Source organism: Colletotrichum phormii (assembly GCF_030913505.1).
Source record: "Colletotrichum phormii strain CBS 102054 chromosome Unknown BDP81scaffold_32, whole genome shotgun sequence".
NCBI classification, from domain to species: Eukaryota; Fungi; Ascomycota; class Sordariomycetes; order Glomerellales; family Glomerellaceae; genus Colletotrichum; species Colletotrichum phormii.
Window position 1 is genome coordinate 479,845 of NW_026851474.1, and position 25,897 is coordinate 505,741.

The 25,897-nt window shown below is 48.8% G+C and overlaps 8 protein-coding genes across 8 annotated transcripts; 5 read left to right on the top strand and 3 right to left on the bottom strand.

Moving 5' to 3' along the window:
- Positions 1 to 234: 234 nt before the first annotated feature.
- Positions 235 to 2,317, top strand: BDP81DRAFT_476081 (transmembrane amino acid transporter). The gene is made up of 3 exons (XM_060594760.1): positions 235 to 688; positions 741 to 1,170; positions 1,278 to 2,317. The coding sequence occupies exons 1-3, from the start codon at positions 505 to 507 to the stop codon at positions 2,071 to 2,073; spliced, it is 1,410 nt and encodes a 469-aa protein (XP_060439000.1). The 5' UTR covers positions 235 to 504; the 3' UTR covers positions 2,074 to 2,317.
- A 74-nt stretch (positions 2,318 to 2,391) lies between these two features.
- Positions 2,392 to 3,642, bottom strand: BDP81DRAFT_455005 (uncharacterized protein; the record flags this gene model as incomplete). The annotated part of the gene is made up of 2 exons (XM_060593017.1): positions 2,392 to 3,291; positions 3,352 to 3,642. 2 exons carry the CDS (start codon positions 3,640 to 3,642, stop codon positions 2,392 to 2,394), a joined length of 1,191 nt encoding a protein of 396 aa, XP_060439001.1.
- Positions 3,643 to 4,432: 790 nt separating this feature from the next.
- BDP81DRAFT_506515 (uncharacterized protein) lies at positions 4,433 to 5,977 on the top strand. The gene is made up of 5 exons (XM_060595666.1): positions 4,433 to 4,610; positions 4,701 to 4,755; positions 4,810 to 5,337; positions 5,428 to 5,766; positions 5,820 to 5,977. The coding sequence occupies exons 1-5, from the start codon at positions 4,574 to 4,576 to the stop codon at positions 5,893 to 5,895; spliced, it is 1,035 nt and encodes a 344-aa protein (XP_060439002.1). The 5' UTR covers positions 4,433 to 4,573; the 3' UTR covers positions 5,896 to 5,977.
- BDP81DRAFT_360177 (uncharacterized protein) lies at positions 5,708 to 8,223 on the bottom strand. Its single transcript, XM_060586391.1, has 3 exons — positions 6,830 to 8,223; positions 5,820 to 6,778; positions 5,708 to 5,766 (listed from the first exon to the last, which is right to left on the bottom strand). Exons 1-2 carry the CDS (start codon positions 7,782 to 7,784, stop codon positions 6,060 to 6,062), a joined length of 1,674 nt encoding a protein of 557 aa, XP_060439003.1. The 5' UTR covers positions 7,785 to 8,223; the 3' UTR covers positions 5,708 to 5,766; positions 5,820 to 6,059.
- A 2,976-nt stretch (positions 8,224 to 11,199) lies between these two features.
- Positions 11,200 to 11,942, top strand: BDP81DRAFT_411087 (uncharacterized protein; the record flags this gene model as incomplete). Its single annotated transcript, XM_060589150.1, has 2 exons — positions 11,200 to 11,216; positions 11,274 to 11,942. Exon 2 carries the CDS (start codon positions 11,274 to 11,276, stop codon positions 11,940 to 11,942), a length of 669 nt encoding a protein of 222 aa, XP_060439004.1. The 5' UTR covers positions 11,200 to 11,216.
- Positions 11,943 to 11,990: 48 nt separating this feature from the next.
- On the top strand, positions 11,991 to 12,843 carry BDP81DRAFT_411088 (uncharacterized protein). Its single transcript, XM_060589151.1, has 2 exons — positions 11,991 to 12,106; positions 12,178 to 12,843. The coding sequence occupies exon 2, from the start codon at positions 12,366 to 12,368 to the stop codon at positions 12,606 to 12,608; it is 243 nt and encodes an 80-aa protein (XP_060439005.1). The 5' UTR covers positions 11,991 to 12,106; positions 12,178 to 12,365; the 3' UTR covers positions 12,609 to 12,843.
- Positions 12,844 to 22,992: 10,149 nt separating this feature from the next.
- Positions 22,993 to 23,772, top strand: BDP81DRAFT_141970 (uncharacterized protein). Its single transcript, XM_060581849.1, has 3 exons — positions 22,993 to 22,994; positions 23,046 to 23,205; positions 23,259 to 23,772. Exons 2-3 carry the CDS (start codon positions 23,126 to 23,128, stop codon positions 23,731 to 23,733), a joined length of 555 nt encoding a protein of 184 aa, XP_060439006.1. The 5' UTR covers positions 22,993 to 22,994; positions 23,046 to 23,125; the 3' UTR covers positions 23,734 to 23,772.
- BDP81DRAFT_141950 (kinase-like domain-containing protein) lies at positions 23,753 to 24,763 on the bottom strand. The gene has a single exon (XM_060581848.1). The coding sequence runs from the start codon at positions 24,596 to 24,598 to the stop codon at positions 23,771 to 23,773; it is 828 nt and encodes a 275-aa protein (XP_060439007.1). The 5' UTR covers positions 24,599 to 24,763; the 3' UTR covers positions 23,753 to 23,770.
- Between the last annotated feature and the right edge of the window lie 1,134 nt (positions 24,764 to 25,897).

A 25,897-nucleotide genomic window follows, 5' to 3' on the forward strand; every position in this document is an offset into this window, starting at 1 on the left:
GTCATATCAGTGAGTATGGACCTTTGTCTTTGGGGTATATCTGCCGGGCTTTCTTGACTCCAAGTTCGGCACATGGGCTCGACAACTGCTCCAAGTTGTCACTTATACCCCAACCTTATCGCAGCAACCTTGTTTCGACCCACTGACAATCCACAAACGCACATCAACCCCTGAACGCGCTTTTTGACTTTGGGTGTCGCCATGGGTCGGCGACCCACGATCTTGGAGCGGCATCTGAAGCTCGTCGCGGGGTTGGGCAGTCTTTCCTTTCGATAGCTATCTTGCGTCGGAACATCTTTGCCGCTAGGAGATAAGCCACGCCAGGCTTTCATGTTCATCTCACTCGTCATAATCGATATCACCAAATGCTCCAACTTTAACCATCAGGAACGATCTTATATTCAGGTGATATCCGCGGCTCATCCGTCACACCACGGGATCATCAGAAACCAACCACTCTAGTCGGCATCGGGATCAGCATCAACAATCGGAACCACCGCCGACATGTCTCAGACCAATTCTGAAAAGAGCGATGCCATCACACCGGCGCCGGCTCGAAGCAGCGGTAGCATTGATGCGGGAAAGCTTGAAAATGCTGAAGATGCCTTTGAGGTCTTTAAGCGCGGTGAAGGAACGGTCGATTTTCGTACCGTCGGCTGGATCCACGCCTCGGTCATCTTCTTGAAAGGTAAGATAGCTTTCTTAATCAGGCACGTAGAGACGAAGCTAAGAAGTTCAAGTAATTTTCGCAACCGGTGTTCTCACAATCCCTTCAGCTATGTTCGTGTTGGGTGCGCTGCCCGGTGCTATCAATGTTCTTGGCTGGCAATTTCTCAACACGTATTGCGCCATTATCCAAGGAAATTTCCGCAACGCCCATGCTGGATGCCATTCCATCGCTGATATGGCCAACGTTGTGGGTGGTATTTGGCTGAAGGAAGTCGTCGGAGTCTTGTTTCTCGTCACTTACGCAATCGTCGGCGCGTCGGGCATTTTCGGCACATCCGTTGCCTTCAATGCGCTCTCTAACCACGCCATTTGCACCAACTATTTCATGTTAGTCGCTACTGCCTGTGTCTTCATTCTTGCAAGTGCTCGAAAATTCGAAAAGATCGCATGGTTGACATGGGCTGGCTTCTTGTCAGTGTATACCGCCGTTTTTATTGTCGTGTAAGTGTACTCCATTTCAACCCACACCATAACACCTCCCTACGAGTGTATCAGTCTTGTCGCTCGCGCTCCGTAACCTTTGCAGATTTAACTAATGTTTATTACAGCGTTGCTGTCACGCAAGTCGACAGGCCTGCCGCTGCCCCAAAGACCGGCGATTTTGATCTCGGTTATCATGTCATCGGAAACCCCAATTTCGTAACCGCAATCACGAGTGTTGCCACTATCTTCTGCTCTGGTGCAGGAACCTCGGCGTTCCTCCCCGTTATCTCGGAAATGAAGAAGCCCAAGGACTACAATAAGGCTGTGTATCTTTGCATGGGTATCGTCACAGCATCCTACTTGACTTTCTCGCTTGTCGTCTACCGCTGGTGCGGTCAGTGGGTTGCCTCTCCTTCTCTGGGTAGTGCAGGAGAGACCGTCAAGAAAGTTTCGTACGGTGTCGGCTTGATCGGATTGATGGTCAGCGCCTGCCTCTACATCCATGTCGCCGCCAAGTACTTGTTCGTCAGAATCCTACGCGATTCTGTTCATTTGCAGAACAACTCGGTTGTTCACTGGTCTGTCTGGCTCGCGTGCACCCTCGGAATGTCCGTGGTCTCATTCCTCTTGGCGTCTGGCATTCCCATCTTCAACTACCTGTTGGCATTAGCAGGGAGTTTGACTTTCGCACCTCTGGCACTCGGTCTTCCTGGTTACCTATGGATCTTCGATAACCAGCATTACAGACAGGGAAACTGGTGGCAAGCCATGGTCTACTGGCTGAACTGGCTCATGATTCTGCTAGCCGTTTTCTTGACCATCGGTGGTACGTACGGTGTCGTTCAAAACATCATTGATGCCTATGCCGACGGCTTGATTGGAGGTGCCTTCTCATGCGTGGACAATAGTGGCTCATCATGAGCGGTCGGTGGAACTGGAAAAAGCTATGAATGTTTGATAGAGATGGAATGGATTGTTCTTGTTCTGACGGATATCATGTGACTTGGTTAGCCCGAAGAGAACTGCGAAATTGATTAGTTACCTGGAGCTAAAGTGATACGAATTGTTTGGACCTTCATCCATTTTTGTTCACTACCTACAACGAGGCTACTGCCTGGAGATCTCAACGGAGACGGCGCGACAATTGCGAGTAAATCGTAGAAAATCTTGTTCTATAACAACATGACTTAAAGTGAAATAAAAATGTCACTCGATACTAAATACAAATCGACATTATAATCACAACATAACAGCCATTCCTTGAGCATTTCTCCCAACACCGAGCTGTCCAAGTACAAAATGTTGGACTTGTTTCTTCGCGACGGCGTCTACCACAGTGATTGTAGACTGTGTTGTGCCGTTGCCTGGACTCAGCGCATACACGAATTGTCCAGCAGCCCTCAGGTCAGTCAAACCAGGATCGCCATTGGGACTGAGATCGAGAATGCTTTTGATACTTGCATCGCTCAACGACATTTCGATCAATCTGTTAGTACCAACATCCGTGACGAATGCGCTGCCAGTGGCCAAAGACACTGCAACCCAACATGTTGCTTTCTGACCGCTGACAACACCCATGCCCTTGACAGAAGCGGCATTTGACTTTGGGTCAACGGATAAAACAGCCCCGCCGAAAGAAGCATCAGTGACAAAGAGGTTATTGCTCTTGGGAATTGTCGATGAACCAAACAGAACTGCAGTACCGTTGGGCGATGATTGCACTCCGTTCTGTTGAACAGAACCCTTGCTGCTAACCTTGTACGCACCTAGAAGCCCTGTCCTGTTCTGAGACGGATCACCCTTGACTGTAGTGAAGAGAGTGCCCTGATCATTGGAAAAGAAGACTTGGGATATGGTGTTGGTCGGTCCGGCGGGAGGAGTAGTCTGGCCAAGTCCAACAGGGCGAAGAGAATCCATAGATTCCAGTCCGTCCTTAGAGAATGTAGTGCAAGAGACTCCAGATTGTGCCCCGGAGCAGCCGACGCAGACAACATTATGTTTTATTGATGCCGCTATCGTGTTGGGAAACTGGCCAGGAACCGCAACTGGTTGGCCTACAATGGTGAGCTTCGTGGGATCCAATGGGTCGATTGAGAACATCGTAACCGTATTCGAACCAGCATTGACGGCAAACAAGTTCTGCAGGACTTAGATCAGAAACAGAGCTAACAATAAAGATTATGGAGTTGGCGTTATTACGTTGCCTGCAATAGTCAGAGCCGACTGAGATGGTAGCGCATCAGGAGCTGCTGGCTTGTTTGATGTGCCATCAAGGAAATTCGAGCCGGATCCACCAGTTGGAAATACTGCTCCCTTTGAGAGCATGCCATTGCCGGATATCGGAATGGCAACAACAGAGTTCACCTGATCATTGGTGATGGTGTAAATAGCTTTTCCGGTTTGAGAATTGGCTTTACATCCCACCGTTCTTCCCGAAACGATCGCAAAGGATGAAGCAAAACAAAGAGAGAGAACGATGTGTTGACGCATATCGGGAAGATGGTACTAATGGTGCGGTGAGAAAGATGATAGGTCGTGGATACTGAAAACGACAGATTGATGTATCAAGTAGAGTGTTCTATGTGTGGAAATGGACGAGATGAGTAAATGTTTGCATGACTTTGGACAGAAGGCTAAGGCAATGCTACACATATATACTGCAAACCCTTTTCCAAGTGCAGACTATTCCATGTAAGGTAGTCGCTCCCTCTTCCAACACTTGCGTGAGGTTATTGTGCATTCTGCAAGGGCAACATGATGTTGTAATCCCTATTTCCTTTTTAGGAAGGGTCGATGACAGTATCACAAACGCGTGCACCCAAACGTCGATGAACGTCCCGAAACCCGCATCATGAAAGCGCTCCAAGTAGCAGTGACCAGGGGTGCTGGCAAACACTTCTCCTGCTCATCTTCTTTCATTTCCAATTCGCTCTTCTCATCCACTCGCTTCGGCCAATATCAGTGGATTCCGCACCACAGAAAAAAATCCGCAAGATCAAGTGGTTTGATTCCACATCGCTTGCACCCACTGAATAAGGTTATCGAAACGCCACGCCCTCCCTGAAGCGCTCCTTTCGTCTGACATGCGGTAAGACCTAACCCGAAGAGGCAATTTTGATATCCTCATCGCGTCAGATGAAACCAAGTGGACCATTTGATCATCAGCCGAACATCCGAGACCACCGCAAGATCTGAAACTGCCATCTGAGGTGAAGAATTATGGTGTGCAATCGCAGCTTACACTCAGTTAATCTTGTATTTCAAGAACGTCAAGAGCTTGCAGCCACTGCACAACACCAAACATCGACCACGAAGGAAAGCAAAATCGAATTGGAATCTATTGCAACTCAGCTATTCCTCTTATCAATCTTTCGAAAGCCTTCAACATCGCTTCCTCTTGCCCCTTTGAAACCGATTCAGCATGAGCAGCAAGATATTCCGTATCTTCAACCCTGAAGGTTCGTTCCTGGGAAGAGGGCAGAGATCTGCATGTCATGCAGCTGTCTGTGTATGACTGCGTCGTTGTTCGGGGTCTGAATGCATCACAGAGGCCAAGAAAGACCCGGTGGAGAAGCGACGAGAACAACTTCGAAGTGCTCAACGGTATGGGAAAGCATCCCGATCAGCGCTGAGGCGTTTCACTGATTACTTGTCTAGGTCGTACCGTGATCGCAAGGATAAGTACACCAAGTCGCTCGAACAAGAAGTTGAAAGAGCCCGAAATAGAGAAACTGAACTCATGATCCGATGTGAGCAGTTATATGCTGCTCTCGAATCATTGACAGAAATGCTTTCTCGCCATGAAATCGGGGTCCCTGCTGCGTTCGGGGGCAACTCAATCAGTAAAAACGACATTGGAATGCACAGCGCGATTCCAACTGGGACAGCTGAACCCCGGACTGAGATGGGAGCCATCGATCATTTAACAGCTCCGGACATAGAATCGGAAGACGGTCGAACTGTTGCCAGAATCCCACTCCAAGTAAAGCCTCAGAGGGCGGCTGATGTTACTGCCGATGACCACAAGCAGGCAGCAGACGCCCTGTCGAATCACCATTACACCGAAAAGGAAGACCCAGGAATGCAGTGGTTGAAAACTAACAGAGCAGTTACCATGCCTGATTGTGACGACAACCGAATGTGCGAAGTTGATTTAATTGCAGCAGGTATGGAGTTTGTTCTAAGGTGCGACCACAACCATTGATGCCATGATGCGTTGATCTGCTTTTACAATCACGGCTTCATGAGTTGCAGACTTGCTGACTCCATTTGAAGGCTCGAAAGTCCTTGCCTTGAACATATTCATGGTGATCCCAAGAAGCCTGATGACTCAACGGGTCACATTTTGACAGTCTCGGCCCGAAATCTCTCTCTTCAAGCAGACCCAGCCCAACTGAACATAAAAGGTACTGCTGGTCCTCCGTCATACCAGGGCGCACCCAGGGATATTCTAGAATGGATTCTGGCCCTTTCTCCGCATGTTTGCTTCGACGGGGAGATGACGCCAGCTCAAGCGTGGGAGTACATACGGAGCCAACCTCATTTTGGTGGCATTGAGCTACGAAGATTATGGGCGCTTGTTGATCGATTGATGGAGGGCATTAAATGTCATGGGTGAGTCAAGCGCTCCAAGAACGGACACTTTTCCGGACTGACAATGGAATCAGTTTTGGTGCTGTGATTGAAACCCAGAGCTTTCAGACATTGGTATACGACGCTCTACTGCTCGGGACGCAGTTCTAGAAGAAGCTGTCTTGGGATCAACAACGGCAAGCAATAAAGTTTAGCAACATAAGTAGCTACTGAGATTAAAGTATTGTGTTTAAATGCAACCGATGACGAAAAGGAAGACGAGTAGAAGGATTTTCTTCAAGATTACATGGATTTAATACCAAATGCTATAATGGTCAGGCTCCTAAACCATCATTCGCATCTGTTTGGAGAAAGTCCCAGGTCGCCAAATCGCGAAATAGGCTGGGCATCCCGTAGTCGAAGAAATCGTAAAAGGCCCTGTCAAAATGAGAGTAAGATAGCTCATCGACGACCCAAGTATCCGCCTGATCACCCGGATGACCATCATTATCTGCGGGACTTTGCGGTTGACAACCCTCACTAGGTTGCACCAAACTCGATATAGGTAGCACTGAGCTTCCAGTCGTGCTCTGAGTTGGTGGGTGTGAGGCATTAAAACTGCTGACCAGGTTGGTAGCGACGTTTGCGTGTCGATGTATGTTCTCGCAAGTGCATGAGGCGCCATCTGCTGTTCGAATGGGAGCAGCGCCAGGCCTGGTAAATTGCTGCAAACGCCTCACTACCCTGGCTACGCCCTTGGCACTGGTCCATAATTGACTGAGGATCGTGAGATTGCTGTAACATGCTCCAAGATCTTTGTACGCTACTTCCGGTGACCGTTCGCCATCCCTGAGAGCGCGATAGATTACCGTGGTAGACATTGACATAGCATAAGGTACAAGAGGAAGAGGCGGGAGATTCGTAGAGCCTTCAAGACAGACGATGCGTAGTATACTATCAGCGGAGGATAGGCGTCGCTGATACTGAACGCTCTTCGGTCCGCTATAGCGGCAGGAGAGCATCGCGGCGACGTGATACCAAATCTGCAAGTACACTAAGGAATTAGAGAAAGGCACAACCTACTTTCGCCTTCAAGGGCACTTACATCTGTGGGACCTCTGGAACCCATCCAGGCAAATCTCAGTGGTAAGCTCAGAGAATGTGGGAAATGGATTACAGTCATCATCTGTTGTAGTCGAGCTAGCTTTGTAGACCCTAGTTGCCGTTTTCATCAAATCCCCAAGGGAGAGAGATATGGTCATGAGCTGAGACCGGTAGTGATCCTTTCGGGGAGCAATGCGTTCAATCCCAATGTCTGTATCATCAATCATGAACGGTGCGGCGCCCATGACGGGCTTGTTCAGCCGATCAAAGTTTCGCAGTGTCCACCACAAGAAGTCGCAACGCTCTTGTTCGGGATTAACAGGAACCTTTACATGCAGTGATATTGCCCACGCTTCGGATATAGCCTGAGAAAGATAACTCGATGAGCGATCCAGTCCACTCAGGCCGTCGTTGTGTAGATGCATCAAAGCTAGGATTTGAACTTTGGTCATTCGGTCGGGCTCGAGATCGGCCTTGATAGACGCATCAAGGCCCTTGAGCAATCTAGAAGCGAAGTCTCCCTGATCCATGATCGCGCCATCCTCATGGATTCTAAGAAATGGAGCTGCTTGTCTGAATTTACAGGCAATGAGGGAGACTGCCCTAAGGAGGAAGACTGATGCTTGCCCGTTGCTATAGTCCCGGAATATCGCAGCTCCATCTACCACCGGAATGAGATCATCCAAGAGCATGTTGTAAATTGGGAGAAGAATGTCTGTCGTCGACTTTGGTAATTCAAGAAAAGCCCCCTCGTCTTCAAGATACCGTCGTTGGTTGTCTGAAATTTCAAGCTCCCTGAACTTACGGCGGTGACGATCGTACCAATTGCGCTGGCGGAGAGACCTTTCCTCCAGGGAAAAGGCGTCTCCAGAAGTTGTCCAGTCGGTTTTCTGGCGATGTGGGTGTATCAGACAAGTTCCGGCCTTTTCTGCAAGCCTTGCCCCTGTCGATTGCATGGAGAGGTCTGCTAAGACGGATTCTGGGTTGTACAGACTGACACGGCTCGGACTAGGACTCGAGTCGCGAGTGTTGGATGTCTGGTCAACTGGGTCGGTGATTGGCCTGTCGCCGCGTTTGACAGCGTATGGTCTTTCTGTGGCACCGATATGATAACATCGCTTCTTTCGTGTGCGACAGCTTTGGCAGGGTGATTGACTTGCGTTAGTTGTGGGAAGTTTCAACTAGGAAAACACATATGTGAGAAGTGAAGACATATCTTGAGATGAACGTTTGCCGCCTTGCTTCGCCGCCGCCTGCCAAACAATTTCCATGTTTGTCCTTGTTATCAATGGCTAGTCGGATGCTGCCGAAAGAGCTCAGGTGTATCGATCCAATTCTGCGAGAAAGACAGGAGTCTTTTGTATTACCCACATCACATTGTGTAGTGTAAGTGATGGAATAATAACTCTGTCCCGAAAGGTCGGGTGATGATGCGGAGAAGAGGTCAAGTCCGGTGGAGTCAATGTGACCAGCTGAAATCAGCCCTGACGACAGCTTGTCTCCGCATCGTTTTCATCTTGACCAATGAGCAAAGTTTAAAAGCTGGAGTACCCATATCTATTACGGACTGCGAAAACGTGGGGAAAAGGCAAGTCGACTCCTCAAAGCGAACCGGGTTCTATTATGTAGTCAAAGATTTCGGACAAATTAGGTAGCTCAATCAAAAGTCATAGTGTCGTGGATGTCTGCCGAACATCGATGTACATAATTGAGGTACGTCACCTAAGAAGGACTCTCGATTCTACCTACGAAGAATTAATAATAAGCCAATTAAGGATATCTACGTAGATGACTAACTCATGAGCTAGACACTACTATCCTTTAAAGATAACAACTAGATAAGTCAAACCCCCCACTTCCTGGCACCCCCCTGTTTCTGGCACCCACAAAAACGCGAAAATCCACCACAACCCAATGCCCACCCCCAACCTCCTTTTATCACAACATTTTCAATCCGCGTCCAAAAGGGCTCATCTTTTGCACATACCTTCTTCTATATCTAATGCCTCAATATACCGAAGATCAGCTTCGTCAGGCTCTCGAGGACATCTCAAACGGCAAGAGTCAAAAGAGAGCCTCATTGGAGTATGGGATACCACGATCAACCCTCCAACTACGTCTCCAAGGTGGTCAGACTAGGAAAGTGGCTTTTGCTGACTGGCAGAGGCTGTCTCCTGACCAGGAGAGTAAGCTGGCACAATGGGTTCGCATTCAGGCTTCGCTGGGCCTCGCACCAACGCACCAACAGGTAAAGGAATTCGCAGAGCGAGTTCTGGCTGCTGCTGGGGATACCAAACCACTGGGAAAAGGCTGGATCTATGCCTTTGTGAGAAGGAACCCTATCATTAAGGTTCAGAGAAGTCGTTCTATCGATTCTAGACGCGTTAATGGGGCATCTACTGAGGTCATTAGGAACTGGTTTAAGTTCCTCGCTATCCCTGAGATCAAGGACATCAAACCAGCCAACAGATATAATATGGATGAGACTGGCATCCTCGAGGGTCAGGGAGCTAATGGGTTAGTGCTGGGTATGGCTGAGACGACGTCTGTTCGCAAGAAACAACCTGGGTCGAGGGCATGGTTCTCTATCATTGAGTGTATCTCAGCCTTGGGTAGGGCACTTCGTCCTCTTATCATTTTCAAGGGGAAGACAGTCCAACAGCAGTGGTTTCCATTACATCTCGTTCCATACGATGGGTGGGAGTTCACAGCAACAGATAATGGCTGGACTACAGACTTAACTGCCATTGAATGGTTAGAGAAGGTGTTCATCCCACAGACTATGCCTGAGGCTGAGGGGGAGGCTCGACTGCTGATTGTGGATGGGCATGGGAGTCATACGACGACAGACTTCATGTGGAATTGCTATATTAACAATATCCATTTACTGTTCTTACCACCACACTCCTCTCATGTCCTCCAGCCTCTTGACCAGTCTGTCTTCAGCCCTGTTAAGTCAGCCTATCGGAAGGAGCTCGGTTACTTGTCTCAATGGAACGACTCTACCATTATAGGTAAAAGGAACTTCCTGGACTGTTACCAGAAGGCTCGACTTGCTGGTCTATCAGTCTCGAACATCAGAAGTGGTTGGAAATGGACTGGTCTACACCCTGTGGCGATGGTTAAGCCCCTGATGAACCCTATGGTACTACCTGAGCCTCCTGCTAAGCCCACCACACCCAAACCAACTAGTCAGGGCAGAAAGCGATGCCATAATGGTCAACAAACTACCCCTGTTGAGCCATGGGATTCTGCCTCCTCTGCAGTGGTCTGGTCGACACCCAGGAAGCTGGCAGAGCTCAGCGGTCAATTGCACTTATACACCCAACTCGACAATGATACCAGCACTCAACGGCTGCTGTTCAGGAAGGTGAAAAAAGGCTTCACAGAGCAGGCCTGGCAACTGGCAGCTGCCCAGCAGCAACTAGCTCACCTGAGGGCTCAAGTTACCAACGCTGCAGTGAGGAAGAGGAAGACTGTTCAAATCGATCCCAACACGAAGTTCGCGAACATCAGGGATATCCATCGGGCTCAAATCGAAGCGGGTGAAAAGGAGGCTATCACGGCTGAATCCAGCGACTCTGAATGCCCTAGTGAGGCTGGCAGCTGTATTGTAGTGGGTGTGGTTGAGGATCAATAGTTAATAGTAATGAGGAGGTCGGGTTGTGATCCCATCGTTTTTGTGGTGCCAGAAACAGGGGGGTGCCAGGAAGTGGGGGGTTTGACTTAACCTTTAGACCTGATCTAAACTTTCTAATATAATGCTTGAATAGCGAACACGTAGAATAGGACGACTATAGACACGACTAGTGCTAGATCCACTACGTACCTAAGGTAAAGGCTTAGAGAAAACATTAAGAACGAATCGAATAAGACGTTAGCCTGAGAAAAAGAATAATAAAAAACTAGAAACGCCAATCGACGAGAGACACCGAAAGGCGGAGAGCAAGGACAAGCGCCTATACTTAACAATATATCTTAATGACGAATATCTAAGAGTAAGACTCTAAATAAACGGATATAATATGCGTGCGATTATCGATAGCGGTGTATAACGAACCTTTATATTACTAAAGTGTTACGGCCTAAACGATTGGTCCCGTCATGGCGTAGCTATATAATGCAGAACAAGGGAAAATGATGTGGAGTCATCATTATCGAAGCTTTTGGTTTGTGCCACAGTTGGTTGCCTTGACCTGCTCGTAACACCCAGCACCTTCCCTTTGTTTGCCTACCTACCTTCCCTTTTATTATTTCACCCACCTCACGCATACACCCCACACATCAAACAAATCCTTCTTTCTCTTTCACTCTTTTTCTCTCCCATGAGGTATTGGAACAGCCATCATCGTGCTCTTTCTGCTGCTCTGCACAGCCCACACTCCAAAGTATGAGAACCCTCATGTAGGGATGCACCATCTGCTAACCTGTGCACTCGCTGCTAGATGGACGATCACTGCATGCCAACCGACCCTGCGGTATCCGGCGCAATTGACATGGCTCGCAATGCTGCAACTTGCGTCCTTACGGGTCATCATGGAAGCGCTCTTTGTAGCTGCTTCAACTCTTCCATGTCCTTCTCCCAGGTCGCCTACCGCCGACTCCTCCCTCTCCTAGCCCAAGACTCGACGATCGCCCTCACAAAGCTCCAAACTGAACTCGAGGTCCGTCCTGGAAACAATCTCGCGACGCTCCGCTTGAAGATGAGCCAAGGTCCAATCCACGGCTACGTACAAGAGCACATCGGTCCCATCGTGTACAAGGAGACAAAACCAATCTTCGACGCCGTCCTTCCTGATTACAAGCTCTACTCGCTCGGCCAGCGCGCTGTCCAAACGCTCTACCCCGACGGCTCATGGTCTGCCGCAATGCCTCAGGAACGACCTGTCGTCCCACACACAATCTTTGAGGTCTCTCACGCGAATCCAAAAACCGAAAAGGCGCTTCGCAAGAGACTGCAGAGCTTCATCATGATGCCTGGCGGCCAGGTTCGTTTGGCCTTCGGCGTCAAGATACCATACCACAATATCCCGGCGAAGGACGAGGCGGACCGATTCCACGAAATGGCGGCTGCCGTTCTGGACGAGATTGACCGCTGCGTCGTCGCCGCCTAGGTGGCGGTCGAGGACGAGGATGGAAATGTAATCAGCGCCAAGAGGATCATGAAATGGACTCCCGTCACCCAGGCGAAAGCCTGTCTGAAGCTCTTCCCGTCCGACTTCGTTGGCGACACGACGAAGCTGCCGACGCAATACATCCGTCCCCGCAGATACGACAGGTACGTGATTCTCTCCCTCTTTATTTTCCTTCGTTGCAAAGCGTTGCTTTTTGCTAATTACCAAAACCCAGGTCCCGCCCTGCGCCGATCCAGCTGCCGCTGCATAAGATCGAGTCTTGTATCCGAGAAGCCGCGGACCTTCTCTGAAAGCTAAGCCATCGTTGCCGTCTCTCCTAAGTATTGCCGAACCGAAACGCGAGAACGGAGTGCCCATTGCGTTAATGTCAGCAAGGTGGTGCAGGAGTCTGAGCCTGGGGATATGGCGATTCCAATGGGGTCAAGGGAGGACAGTGCAGAGGAAGCTTGGCTATTACAAGCGCGGCCGCCCATCAGGGTCTCCTTGAGGTGCCCTTGGCCCATGGAGCAAGTTTATGTAGCCAGAGGCGGTTCAGAAGGAATTGGTGATTTGGTCGAGCGCTTTGTTGTTTTGATTGTTATGGTTGGATTGTTGACGCAGTCAACTCTGAAGTCTCAGAGTCCATCGAGCCTGCAGGGCCCATGAAGGCCAAGGTGTGCCTACTTCGAGGTGATTACCTCCCCAGAGGGGTTTCTAGTGCTCGTCAATCACGTCCGGCACCATCCATCTTTGGAACGTCTATCTCCCTCGAGCCAGTCCAGTGTCCACGCCCGACGGATTTAGTTTCTCCTCCGATCGCCAATGGCTTTCGGATACTCCACCCAGCCGTCTACGCTCGACATCTAGCGTGAGACGCATCGTGCTGACGAAGTAGCTCTCCGCGTGAATTGTGACTCCAAGATCGAGTGATCCTAACATACTGGCAGCAATGGATTGTAGTAGAATCCGTTGAAAAGACGATAAAAAATGAAGTGGAGACCGTAAAGACATAGGGTAGAATCCGATAAAAAAAATAGGGGGTAGAATCCAATGAGGTTTTCTTAGGTAAAATAGATATAATAGATATATACTGAAAGCTAGGAATTAGATAAGCTTAAAAATAATCTTACTTTTATTATATACCTAACCTCTAGGACACGACGAACTATAGTAGAGTTCATAGAAAACGCCATAGAAAATAATTATGGCGCGTGAATACTAGGGTGTAGAGTTAATAGAGATTATAGGGGTAACTTATCTCTATTTGTATAGATTCGTGTTTGCCAATTTAATGGGGTGAAGATAGCTCGTGCATTAGTGTACTAATTAACGCTAGAGTAATTATTATATAATCTTGCCATGTGTTACGACCCAACATGAGACCAGGGCGTGCCCCGCTGACGCCTGGCGGCTACGGCGCATCATATATGCAGGACGGGACGGAACATTGGGGAAACCCCAGGAACGGAGGAACTATGGTACAAGTCACGTGATGATAAGAGATATGATAACTAAGGGATAAGGATATGTTGGATATGGGACATATCCAACCGAGTCAAGTATATTTTTCATATTCGGCATATCCAACATATCCAGACAAAGGGGACTGTTCAGCACTGTTCAGTTAGGATCGGACTTGTATATAAGGATGGACTCGAGCTGGGCTCTAGGACAGACTTTCCATAGCTTCTTCAGCAATTAACTTCGTATCAGGATTAACATCCGCTTTCAGCTATCACCTTGACAAGACTACGATTGATCACCGAAGCCTTACCTTACCTTACGATTGACAGACATAGTTTCCTTGAAACTATTCAACGACTACGATTACTGTTACCAGTTCCGCAGCCTCAACTTCTGCAAACTACCCATACGACTAGCTGGCCGTAACACTTTAATTGCTCCTGTTCAGTAAGTTGACCCTACGAAACTGCTAACAGTAAAAACAACGATGTCTTCCAAAGCCACCCCGTCCACATCTTCCAACGACTCCAAGGGTAAGGTCCCTATGCCTGCTAAAACCCTGGACGAAGAAATGAAGGACGTCGAAGACTCGGAAGAAGAAATTGGCTTTACTCGTAAGGTCTATATAGCCCTATAGAAGAAGATTAAGAAGAACGACTCCGATATCGCCATAATATTAGATGTTTAATGACGCTATGGAGCGACTTGAGAACAAGACTAAGGAAGCGGACTACCTTACGGAGAAGGTTAATACTCTCTACGGTGCCGTTAATATCATCGCTACGCCGCATGACGGACGAGAGAAGCTTAGGCTTAACTTACCTTAAGCCTTCGACGGAACCCTAGGATAACTGAAGGGATTCCTTACGTAAATCAGAGCCTACTAACGCTTCCACGGAATGAACTTTAAGGAAGAAGCCGAGAAGGTTATCTATGCCGCCTCCTTTTTAAAGGGAAAAGCCCTCGTATGGTTCGAACTATATCTTACCGACTTTATAATAACTAACGACTGGAACACTCTTAAGCTAGAGACCCAAGGTATCTTCGAACGACTATACGGATTCGAAAATATACTTCTGTCTCTGTTCTAAGAACTAGACGAGGAACGATAATACGAGAGAGAACTCTCTAACCTTCGATAGAAGGGGTCAGCCTCGTACTATGCTGTAGAATTTAGACGAATCTGCGCCCGACTTAATTACTCCGATAACGCTAAGATCTTTATGTTCTATGAAGGGCTTAAGGAGGAAGTCAAGGACGAACTGTCTCGATAAGACAGACCTAACGACTTTTTAAAATATGTCGAATTGGCCATCAAACTTGACAACCGACTTTACGAACGACGAAGGGAAAGGAAGCACGCCCCGCAAGTAAACATTGGGAAACGCTATTAACCGCGCTTCCTGGGACAGAACCGCCCTAGAAATAACCATTGGCAGAACCGATAAACTACGGCCTATGGATACTATAGTGGACCGATGGACCTTAGTATGGCCAAACGAGAACAACCGTACCAGAAGGAAGTCTTCAGGTGCTATAACTACGATAAGCCAGGATACATGTCCCGCAACTATCAATAACCTAGAAGGATCCAGTAGCGACCTGTCCCCGAGAAACAGATCAGGATCGCTACTAAGGAAATTCCTTACAAGTAACTCTCTTGGATAGTATGCTACGATGACAACTGCCTTACCTATCAAGACAGTAAGGAAAACACAGGATGGTACCCTAAGGAGCCCGCCAGTATTAAGACCCTCGCTATGACAAGCAGGCAAGTGGTCACGTAACGACCGAAGACCCTTGAGGATCATAATAAAGTGTTGGAACAGCAAAGGCTGATAAGGAGTAATAGGCAGGTACCATGGGCTGGCTGGCTTTAACTACCTGTGGGAAGGGTAGGGCAGAGCCCAATGCGGGGCCTAGGACCCATTCCGGGCCCTCGCCAGGGTTTTCTCATATCCACACCCTCCGACCAAGAAAAAGTGGATATGCGGCGAGTACACGTCGTCAACCAAGTACTGGGGCAGGAATGGTCTTGTACAAATCAGAACATGTACGAGGGGCCTGTTTCGGCAGGCCGCCCTCTCCAGACATATCCGGCCTTAAGCCGCAAAATTCAAGAATGGAACTGGGGCACCAGCGGGAACCAGGGACAGATAGAACGCATAGTAGCCATAAGGCACGATTTGGAGGACGATTTGAACTGTATCTAGCAATAGTTATAGGGCGACGGCTCTCCACGCCATATACCCTTCGGGAGGTCGGCCGCAAGGGCGGCTGCGCCCTTGCCGCCACGGCGTTAAATATAACACACTAACACACACACACATGGGCTGGCTGGCACCTGCCCTGGGTGAAGTGGGACAACTGGCTTAGTCATCACGGCCGGATAAAGGTGGGGCAACCACCCAGGCCGTCTGACAGAATTCGGAATTGTACCGTTGCGCCATATACAAAAGAGAGATCCCTCTACTGCATTTAGGTAGTTGTGGGAACCCTAAGTTTCCGTCACACCCCCTCAGGATTTGCTATGTAGTAGTACTGCATTGCTAAAGCTGGATTCGACTGTGGCCTATTCGACGGCTCCCCTTGGTGGGATCGAACCTGAGGGCTCTGTTTTAGAGTTGCAGAGGCGTAAGAAGCGGTGCGAATAGGGCCGTAGGTGCCCTGTGTTGAGGTATTTGAAGGTATCCCATTGGTCGAGACAGTGCTGAGTCATCTGGGCTCATAACTGACGGTTAGTCAGGGTGGCCAGCGTAATATGCATATGTGAGTGAGCAGAAAAGAGCGTCTATTCGTACTAAAGAGTGGATGGAATCACCACAGGCTTGTGGGCCTAATGCTATCCTAATAAGTCTTGCAGAGCTAGGACCAGGTGGAAATGACAGTCTGGCCTGTTTCGTGATGGTCAGACCATTCCGAATGGTTATGTCCATGACTCGCGTAGAAGCATGCATGGATTCTGTCACACCCCCTCAGAGAGGCAACTGTTAAGTTGTGTCTCTGGATAAAGCAGAGCTATTGATAACTGATGATCAACGAGAGCGACAGAAGGTAGGGTGATGTAGTGTTGAAGACCAAAAATTGGTATTTCCCTTCTTTGAATTGTGTGGTGTTGTGACCACTACTGATCCAACCTGCAGATCATCCTTTGATAAGGAGGAGATTGCTCTCCTATGTTGCTTGCACTAACTCGGCTTCTTTGAGAGCGTTAACGTGTTGCTCAACATTTTCTATACCTAGCTGGGCTAGAAATCGGCTATGCTTTTGAGCTGGCAGTGGTTTTGTAAGTCCATCTGCAACCATCTCGTTGGTCTTGATCCAATTGAAGTTTATGAGACCATCACTGACTTCTTGGCGAAGCCATAGGTTGTTGATGTTGATGTGACGAAGTTTGCTAGTCGCTTGAGGTCTCTCAGTGGTCAGGATTCTTAGGGTCGCTTGATTGTCGCATTGGAGATAGAAGTCACTATCGAGATCAAGTTGAAGTTGGTCGATAAGTCGGATAGTAGCCCTGTATTCCTTTGCTGCTTGAGTGAGGGCAACTAGCTCAGCTTCTGTACTAGAAGTGACGACGCGACGTTGTTTAGATGAGCTCCAGCTGATAGGACCACCAAACATCATCATCACATATCCCTGGGTGCTCTTGCGAGTGTCGACGTCATCAGCAAAAGAGGCGTCTGAGGCGCAGAAGAGAGTTCCTGGCCCTTGGGAGTTGTATTCAATTGCAAGATAACGCGTGTGGTAGAGGTAGTCAAGGCAAGAGTCGGCTGCCTTCTTGTGACTAGCTGATGGATTGACGAGGAATTCAGAGAGCCTGGACGTAGTTCTGGAGATATCTGGTCTACTGATGACTGCTGCATAGTTGAGGGATCCAATAAGTCGCTGGTAGTGACGAACTTCAGCAGTAGTTGTCTCCTGATCATTAGGAACCAGATTATCAGTGCCCATTGGTGTTCCTGTTGGCTTCTTCCTTTTGTTGGCTCCGAATTCGTCGCAGATCTTAGCGATATAATCATCAAGACTGAGCCAAAGCTTGCTAGCCTTGCGGTCTCTGATAACTCTTATACCCAGGAAAACACTCATTTCTCCCATGATCTTCATCTCATAGATCTCTTTAAGTCCTTTGACGACTTGCTGGGCTTTCTGTTCGTTCTTCTTGCGATAGATGATTGCAATATCGTCAACAAAGAAGAAGACCAGGACTCCCTTACCGATAAAGATACAGTCGTCTTCGTCAAGGGGAGAGAGACTAAGTCTCTTGAGTGTGTCTAAGAGGCTCTTTTGCCATAAGAGAGGGCTTCTTCTAAGACCATAGAGGGCCTTGCGAAGAATGAGGCAGGATCTTGGCCTATTATAGCCTGGAGGGAACCAGACATAGACCAGTTCGTCAAGGACGGCGTTGGTAAACGCATTTACAGCATCAAGCTGTAAGGTTTCCAAGTTGAACCGAGCCACAAGGGCCATTACGCTGCGAAATGATCTTCCAGCGAGTGTTGATGCATAGGTTTCTAACCCATTGAGTGGCTGGAGGTCTCCTCTCACACAGATCCTTGCTTTGAATCGCTTGAGAAATCCATGCTTGTTGAACTTGTAGGTATATACCCATTTGAGAGGAAGAATTCGATGGATCTTCTGATTGACGTCTTCCAGTCTGGTAAGCTCAAAGGTGCCCTTCTTCCAGACTGTTCGATATTCCACGTTCATTGCTGCCAGCCACTTAGGCCAGAACTTGTGCTCTTTTGCCTCGGAGTATTTCAGGGGAGGTGAAGGGAGGTCTCTGCGATGGATTTGACCTAGATCATGAGCGAAGTCGTCCCATCTATTCTTTTCCTTGGTTGAATCTGTCAACTGGAAGAAGGAAGATCTGATTGATGAAGATCTATCCTTAAGTCGGCGAGAGGATCTTGTAGCTGCCTCTGGTTGATGATTAGTTTGACCAATTGGCGTTTCTCGATTGTAAATAGAGTTATTGCGACTTCCTCTTGGTCGTCCTTTTGGTCTCCCTGTACCTATAGTAGGAGGTGGAGCATCCGAAGAATCAGCAACGTGGATTGTTGACTCAGCGGTCGTTGCTGAAGAAGATAATGATAAGACGGAGGGCGAGCGATCCTGAGTTGCAGTCTCCGGAGTGGGTGACTCTTCATGGGTTATTGACTCGGGAGTAGGAGGGTCCTGAATGAGAGGTTGATCTAAGTATGAACTTGTTTATGGTAACAGCTATTGAGTAACTGTCTCTTCTTCTGGGTCTATATAGGTTAAACCATACTCTTCCACCCCCTCAACTAAAGGAATATATGACTCGTGAAGTTGTGTTCCTGGAGAACCAGTAGGAGTAGGCAGTTGAGGCTCTCGCTGTTAGTCGAAGCACTGTTCCCTGACATCCCTTGGCCCAACTGCAGTAGCCGGCTGGAGATCTTCGTCATTCCATAGTCGTAAATCCATGGGGAGATCTTCACTCTGAGGATCAGGAATCGGAATCTCCAGAATAGAGAAGACTCTCTCTAGCTCCGTTCGATAAAAGAGACTAGTATCCTCCTTGCTGGGGTCGTATAGCTTTATTTCGTCAAATGTGACATCCCTAGTCCTCATGACCTTGTTAATAGCTGGGATCCAGATGCGATAGATATTGGTACTATCGTAGCCGCAGAGATACCCCACATGGGCTCTAGGCTCAGTCTTGTTTGCCTTCTCTTCCCCTCTCAGATAGGTCGTAGTAAGAAGGTAGGCCTTACAGCCGTATCGCCGTAGATGGGCAAGTTGAGGAAACTCAGCCCTTTGATGGGTTGACCATGGCCTAGAGTTGAGCCAAGTGTTCATTAATCCTTCTGGGGTTTGCCAGCCATGTCTCTTACGAGGCATTCTATTGCTGAGGTAGTTGGCCGCTCTCACCAGTTCGGGAGATAATTCCTCTAGGAACCGTGATTGATATCGTAGAGCCCTGGTAATCTCAAAGATGATCTCACCAGCCTTTTCTGCTGGATTCTGAGCCCCAGTATATACAGCAGATCGCTCAATAAGCTTACCGTTATCCGCTACCCATAGGTCGAAGGCATTATGAAGAGCTATTTCCCAATCAAGGCGAAGTATTGAGAAACTGAAGTAGTATTGTTTTTCAAGAAATATGGCAATCTGGGTAATCGCCTGTAGTCCCTCCTTACGAGACTTAAGAAAGCGAACCCATGTGAATCCACTCCATTCGTCCCTTATGAGAAGGACGATCTTTTCCCCGTTATAGGTCCTTCTTATTATAAAGAAGTCTATGGAGATATAGTCCCCTGGGGCGGTTGGATTGTGGTCAGGCTTCCTCCTTGAGACTTTACGAATAGCCTTGCCTGTGCTGCAGGCCTCGCAGTCAATGGTTGTCACCCCCTGAATCTTGATTCCTCGGCTAGTCTTGAGCAGATTCTCAAGAGATGCGGCGCTAGGGTGACCGAGACGCTCATGCCATAGCATGGCCTCTGCCTTAGAGGGCGAGAGAGGATCCCGTGAGTTAGGTTGTCCGCGCTTGGTTGCTGTCTGGGCGTCTATAGGATCGAAGCTGACATGCTTATTAGAGCTCGTGGTCGCTGGGACTAGCGAAGTGTCGTTGTTGAAAGAGGAGGCTTGATCGACAGTTGAGTCAATACCATTGTACTCCAGGAGATATTGGCCATGTTTCCAAGGTGTGTGGTACAGGACCTCTCCTGTTCTGTTTTCAAATCCTGGATGGCGATTCGTGAAGATGAGACCTTTCTCCTTCATAGGCTGAGCCCCGAGGAGAGTCACCGGGTAGTCTGGGCAATACCAGGCATCCCGTACTGTAAATCCCTTCTTCCTAAGACCTCCTTGATTAGGGCGTATTTTCATCGTCCCTCGAGCGATAGCTGTCATTCTCCCTCCTCCAGTAGTGAACTCTGTTGACTGGCTGAAGTTTAGATCCTTCATTCTAGAGCGATCGTTGCAGATGTGGAATCCAGTCCCAGAATTAACGATGATGCTATTCTTGAGTGGAAAGCCAGCGTAGAGACTAATTGCTGGAGCTTTCTTTGGGGCAGTGAAGAAGGATGAGGACTCAGAGCTGTGACACGTCTCCCTATCTGAGTCTGATTGTTCTTGGTTGAAGTAGGAAGAGCGCTGACCTGGGCTCTCCTTGTCCGACAGAGAGGAAGACTGAGTAGCCAGCTTGTCTGACGACGATGACGAGGAGATTTTAGCGTTGTTGAGTCGCTCCTGTGCCCTTGGGTGCTTCTGAAGCCAGGCCTGACCCCGTTCAATAGCCTTCTTAGTCTGAGGATGGTTTGGGTCGTAACTAGACTTCCTTTTCTCCGGGTTGCAGTGAGGACAGTCAGAGACCCAATGCTTCACCGAGCCAGGACAAGCGGGACACTTAGGAACAGGCGTCTCGTTCCTTCTTCTTTGTGATTCTGTAGAGTTGCCCTTTTCATCTTCTCCTTGCCAAGTAGCAAAACTGGAGGGTTTGACGTCTTTGAATAGCCAGTCTGGATGGAAGGACCTGACCCATTGACGAAAGAAGTTGGCTTGTTGAATTCCAGCACATTTCTCTCCGTCCTTAGGAGGCTTCCCAATGTTGGTCTGATTGAAGGTGAAAGTAGCAGTCGTATAGTAGCTAGGAGCGAGGGGCTCGACCGCTTTGAGGAAATCAGCGACTTGAGTAGTTGGGTCAAGAAGAGCTGGAAGTGCGACATCAACGACTTCATCCATGATGTCAATGTAGTTGCTGAGCCAATCAGACAGCTTGGATCGCTTGACTGAGCCCATGTGGGCTTGATAGCGACGAAGAATGAGCTGCTGTCTTGCGTAGTTATCCGGAGCTAGCTCATCTCTAAGAGCAATAATCATGTCTCTTAGATTTTCTTTATTACTGACGTGGTTGATGTACTGGGCCTCAACTGTGGAGGTAACCCAGGAAAGAACGGCAATGGTGCCTTTGTTAGCCCTTTTGTAGTCTTCCATTCGATCAGCATGTCTGGCCTTAGCCAAGGCAAGCTCGTTGACGAAGTTTTCAGCTTCAGGGTTTGGTTCAGTAAGACGGGGCCTGATGTTCACCACTTGTTGGTCTGGATCTATATAGTTCCAGACCTCATGGATCCTAGCCACCAGCTTGAGGTTTCCGTACCATTTGGTCCAGTCAGCGTCAGAAGTCAGCTTCTGAGTGACCTTAGATGACTCCATGGTTGAGGAAGAGGCAATTGTAGCCTTGTAGGTTCGTATCGATATCGTTCGGATTGATCGATTGCCTATAGAGAGGCAGAGTTGTTGCTTCCGTTGAAGCTGAAGATCCTGGCCTTTGTGGTTGCAGGATTGGCGCTGGCCAAAGGAGACTGAATAGTCCCAAGAGTTGCAAAGCACTTGATCGATTGATGATGTCTGAGTGACAGGTCCTTGCCTCTTGGCTGAAGGAATCAATCAAGAAGACAGTTGCTAGAGTCGACTGGGCTCATAACTGACGGTTAGTCAGGGTGGCCAGCGGAATATGCATATGTGAGTGAGCAGAAAAGAGCGTCTATTCGTACTAAAGAGTGGATGGAATCACCACAGGCTTGTGGGCCTAATGCTATCCTAATAAGTCTTGCAGAGCTAGGACCAGGTGGAAATGACAGTCTGGCCTGTTTCGTGATGGTCAGACCATTCCGAATGGGTTATGTCCATGACTCGCGTAGAAGCATGCATGGATTCTGTCACCTCCCAGAAGCCCATAAGAGTATTGTCCGTCTATATGTATGTTATAGTTATACCATCTTTGTCATTGCTTATCGCAGCTGCGGTTGCTCATGTGTATAGTAGCAGGCCATCTCGACGCCCTTCCTCCAAGTGTTCGGCGTCCTATCGTTGGCGGCCGAAGCAGTGTGCGCTGTCTGCGGCAAGGGAGTTGAGGTAGGTAGGATTTTGTTGGGTTTGATGTATTTTAGGGGGGTCCTCCCGTTCCGTCTCTCGTTGCCTTGCTTCCAGCCGGCCTGTTGCGAGCGGAAATTGAATCGTCGCTCGAACCGCTTGTATGTTTGGCGTTTATTTGTCGTCGTCCGATGAGCTCTTGCTTCCTAGGTCGAAGGATAGATTGCTTCACGGTCTTCCTGTACTGGAGTATATACCAACGGCAACACCAAACTTGATATTTGTTCTGCTTAGGTGCGATTTACTATTCAGATTTCGAACAGACCACGACGTCTTGACAACAAGATGAAAGGCAGAGCCGTTCTCGGTGAGTCAATGTCATTACGTGACATAAGGTTTGTAGGCGCGCGGCACGATGCAAAGGAGACTTTATCCGCATGCGACTTTCCTTGTGATTGGCGTAGAAGCTAGCCCATTGTATGAGGTGCTTGCCGGGGCCTAGAGCCATTGGCTACTATTGTAACCTACCGAATTCACTGGAATATTTCGAGTGTTATGAAAGCGCCTGCAGTACATGCGGGTACAGTAGTGGATAGGAAGGTATCGGAACCTACGCCGCTAGCATCCCCCACTCCCAATACGGTGCCCTATGCCGTCCTCTTCGAATGATCCCCGCTTCATTGCCGTTAGGGGTCGTCACCCTTGCAATTCACGGCCGGCGCTTGCTCGATGTGGCATTTGGTCTATAAATGAGTAAGAGCCGACTCTCGTTAACATTATCTACACCGTTCTGATCTTGCATAGGGATCCTACTGCCCGCTTCTTACTAGAACTGAACTTAAATCGACACCTCACATCGTCATCTTCCATTTGAATCTCGCACGATGCCCTCAGATAAAGATCGTCTGTACATCGCCCTATATGCCAGAGGAGGCGCACCGAAGATGCCGGGTCTTGAGGACACGTCTGGCCTTCCTTCCACAGCATTGTTGTGCAACAAGGCTGATAAGTGTTTAGGTATCATTGGGCGTACATCATAGGCCCCAAATCGGAGTCAGTTAACAGCTATGGGAGACGGTATCATGCTAAGGAGACGATGACTCTCGAAGGCACGCCTCCAATGCTGAAGTCGCGCTGGGTTTATGAAACCCGTGAAACTACAATGGCGCCTACGTCCATGCTTCTGATCCGGGTCGTTGTCGCCAAAATCAAGGACAGGCATCGGCTTCAGTCCATTTTTGAGGGCACGCCTCTTCGACCAGAAGTCGAAGACTGGAACTGCGTCGGATGGGCAAAGGAGGGATTCGAGAGTGCACTCAGAGATGGCAATGTTCTTGGCACCTCCGCCGTTAGCTGGAAGTCGATCCGTGACACAGCCATGTGGTATATCGAAAAGAAAAAGACCGAGCATCGGTTTGATGGGACCGTGAATTGTGACCCAACCAAGGCACCAACATGGGACATGTTGGAGAACAAAGAACTGTCACCATAGCCATGAAAGAACTGCCAAGATTCAGATAGTGGTTATTTCAAGTAGCGCCAAAATATGTGCGACGTATGCGTTCCATCCTTAGCTCATACGGCATGGGAGTTAGAAATCTGTCCACCTCTTGCTGCCATAACGGATTCTGGGGGCTCACAAACCACGCAGACGTATATTCCCAGTATGAGGGCAGCCAGCCTGCCGTTTCCCAGTCAACAATGCCGACAACATCATCGCCCCGCACTAGCACGTTGAAGCTGCTCAAATCTCCATGTGTAAAGGCCAGATCGTCATCCGATCGACGGTAGAAATGAAGGAGTTCCTGGAGATCTGGAGGTTGGTTCTCATACCGAACTTCAAAATCGGCACCATTAGCAAGCTCCTTATGGAAGTCCTGTACCGTAGCAAAAGGGCCCCAAAAGGACTTGAAAGGCAGGCGGCAGTCGTAAATAGGACCACCGTCAATATTAGCGACCCCAAGGCCCTCTGTCAAGGCGATAGCGCGCAACTGGGAAACCATGCCACGTAGCTGATTGAGGATCTGTTGTTTGGATGCCTCTGACCGTTTCTTCCAGCCCATCCATGCCATCTTGCCATCGATCTTGCTCATGACGATGTACGTCATCCCTTGGTGGACAAAAGCGGAGTAAACCTTGGGAACTGGAACAGATGTGTGTTGGGCGACGAACTGCATCGTGTGTGCCTCGGCCAGATTTGCGTATGGTTTGACCTTGATGCAAAATCCAGACACCGCAAGCAGACCAATCTGTGACTTCCAGAGATGTCTAAAGTATTGACTCGTCTTGGTCCATACTACCAAAAGTGTTAACGCTCGGACTAGACGCCCGGCGTTGATCGGTTCGGTTTCCCTCATTCGTCCGTCGGGTCGGGTCGGGTTCCTTCCATCGGTTGTACGGAAGGTTGGATCCTGTGGGAAATGCTGCAGCTTTTTGGTCCACGGATCGCGTCCTAGTTATGAGAGCTTTGGCTGCAGGGTGTCGGAGGTCTGGGACATAATGCACGTCAGAGGTGGTTCAAGTTGAGTTGAAATCCAGCGGGGGTATTCGGTGGTGAAAAACCTTTGGTTTAGTCATTACTGGCGCCACCGCACGCTAGTCCATCTTCCAGGTCACGTGAGCGTTACTCAGCATTTGGATCAAAACTGTCCCGCCACCCGGTTGATTCTGCATTGCTGCGTTCGAGCTTTACGCAGTGTCTCTGTGAGTTGCCGGAAACATGATACATCAAGGCGATGACGGTAAGCGATGACGGTAAATATTCTGTCAGACGCCGGTTGATGTGGAATTCAAGATCTGTGGAGGCAATACTACTGTATTGGATCTGATGATGATGATGGGAAAAGCTGAGCGCTGGCTGGGCTGGATATCTGGGCAAGGTGTAGGTGGGGCAGCTCCGAGATGTGAAGGAGCTGCCTCACGTGACCCACCTGCACCTGCCACACCGCCCCTCAGGCCAGCCACAGTGAAAACTATCGTACATGTGAGAAGCAGGCAACTTCTGAACACATACCTCGAAAGGCACCCACTATTAGTAATTGTTAAGGTTATAGAGGGCTACGGCCCACTGCACTATCATCTCTCAACATCAGCCCATACGAGCTGAATTTTACGACTATAGCGGTCTCCCTAGATATAGGGCCATCGATTACGGTTCACGGGGACGCTAGTATATTTCGGCGGTCGGGACGAGTCCGGAAGCCGATTGTAAAGGTCAGAGTGGTTAAGTAGGTCAACTATTAGGATAATTCTGAGCTTAAAGACGAGATTAATAAGCTTTCGAATCTTGTCTAGGACCTCCTATGTCGGGACGCCGAGAGGGAATAGTTTTTAAAAGACTGTTTAACGAAGATCGAATTCTTGGAGAGAGAGCTTCAGGAGGAGAAATAGCGTTCAAACCGGTATTAACGTGGTCTAGTAAGGTCTATGTACGCTATTAGTATAGGGCTTAGCGAGACTGACCTGGGTTCCCAGGGGCATCCCTCGTATATAACCTAGAACTAGCCGCCCCTAGTCCGTTTATACGCGGCGGCGGCGAACTAGCTACTATCTAGAAGATAGGATGAATCAACGCTAGCTAAATAAGCCGCAAAACAAGCTACAAACCGGGCGGCCTTAAAAGATCTATACGTTTTCGCGCATCTATCGCCTAAAAA

Coding starts and splice junctions, on each gene's coding strand:
- BDP81DRAFT_476081 (XM_060594760.1), top strand. CDS start 505: ATGTCTCAGACCAATTCTGAAAAGAGCGATGCCATCACACCGGCGCCG. Junction 689..740: donor CTCGGTCATCTTCTTGAAAG/GTAAGATAGCTT, acceptor AAGAAGTTCAAG/TAATTTTCGCAACCGGTGTT. Junction 1,171..1,277: donor ACCGCCGTTTTTATTGTCGT/GTAAGTGTACTC, acceptor TGTTTATTACAG/CGTTGCTGTCACGCAAGTCG.
- BDP81DRAFT_506515 (XM_060595666.1), top strand. CDS start 4,574: ATGAGCAGCAAGATATTCCGTATCTTCAACCCTGAAG. Junction 4,756..4,809: donor CAACTTCGAAGTGCTCAACG/GTATGGGAAAGC, acceptor TTACTTGTCTAG/GTCGTACCGTGATCGCAAGG. Junction 5,767..5,819: donor GAGGGCATTAAATGTCATGG/GTGAGTCAAGCG, acceptor CAATGGAATCAG/TTTTGGTGCTGTGATTGAAA.
- BDP81DRAFT_360177 (XM_060586391.1), bottom strand. CDS start 7,784: ATGCAATCGACAGGGGCAAGGCTTGCAGAAAAGGCCGGAACTTGTCTG. Junction 6,779..6,829: donor GTTCCAGAGGTCCCACAGAT/GTAAGTGCCCTT, acceptor CTAATTCCTTAG/TGTACTTGCAGATTTGGTAT.
- BDP81DRAFT_411088 (XM_060589151.1), top strand. CDS start 12,366: ATGGCGATTCCAATGGGGTCAAGGGAGGACAGTGCAGAGGAAGCTTGG.
- BDP81DRAFT_141970 (XM_060581849.1), top strand. CDS start 23,126: ATGCCCTCAGATAAAGATCGTCTGTACATCGCCCTATATGCCAGAGGA. Junction 23,206..23,258: donor ATGCCGGGTCTTGAGGACAC/GTCTGGCCTTCC, acceptor ATAAGTGTTTAG/GTATCATTGGGCGTACATCA.
- BDP81DRAFT_141950 (XM_060581848.1), bottom strand. CDS start 24,598: ATGAGGGAAACCGAACCGATCAACGCCGGGCGTCTAGTCCGAGCGTTA.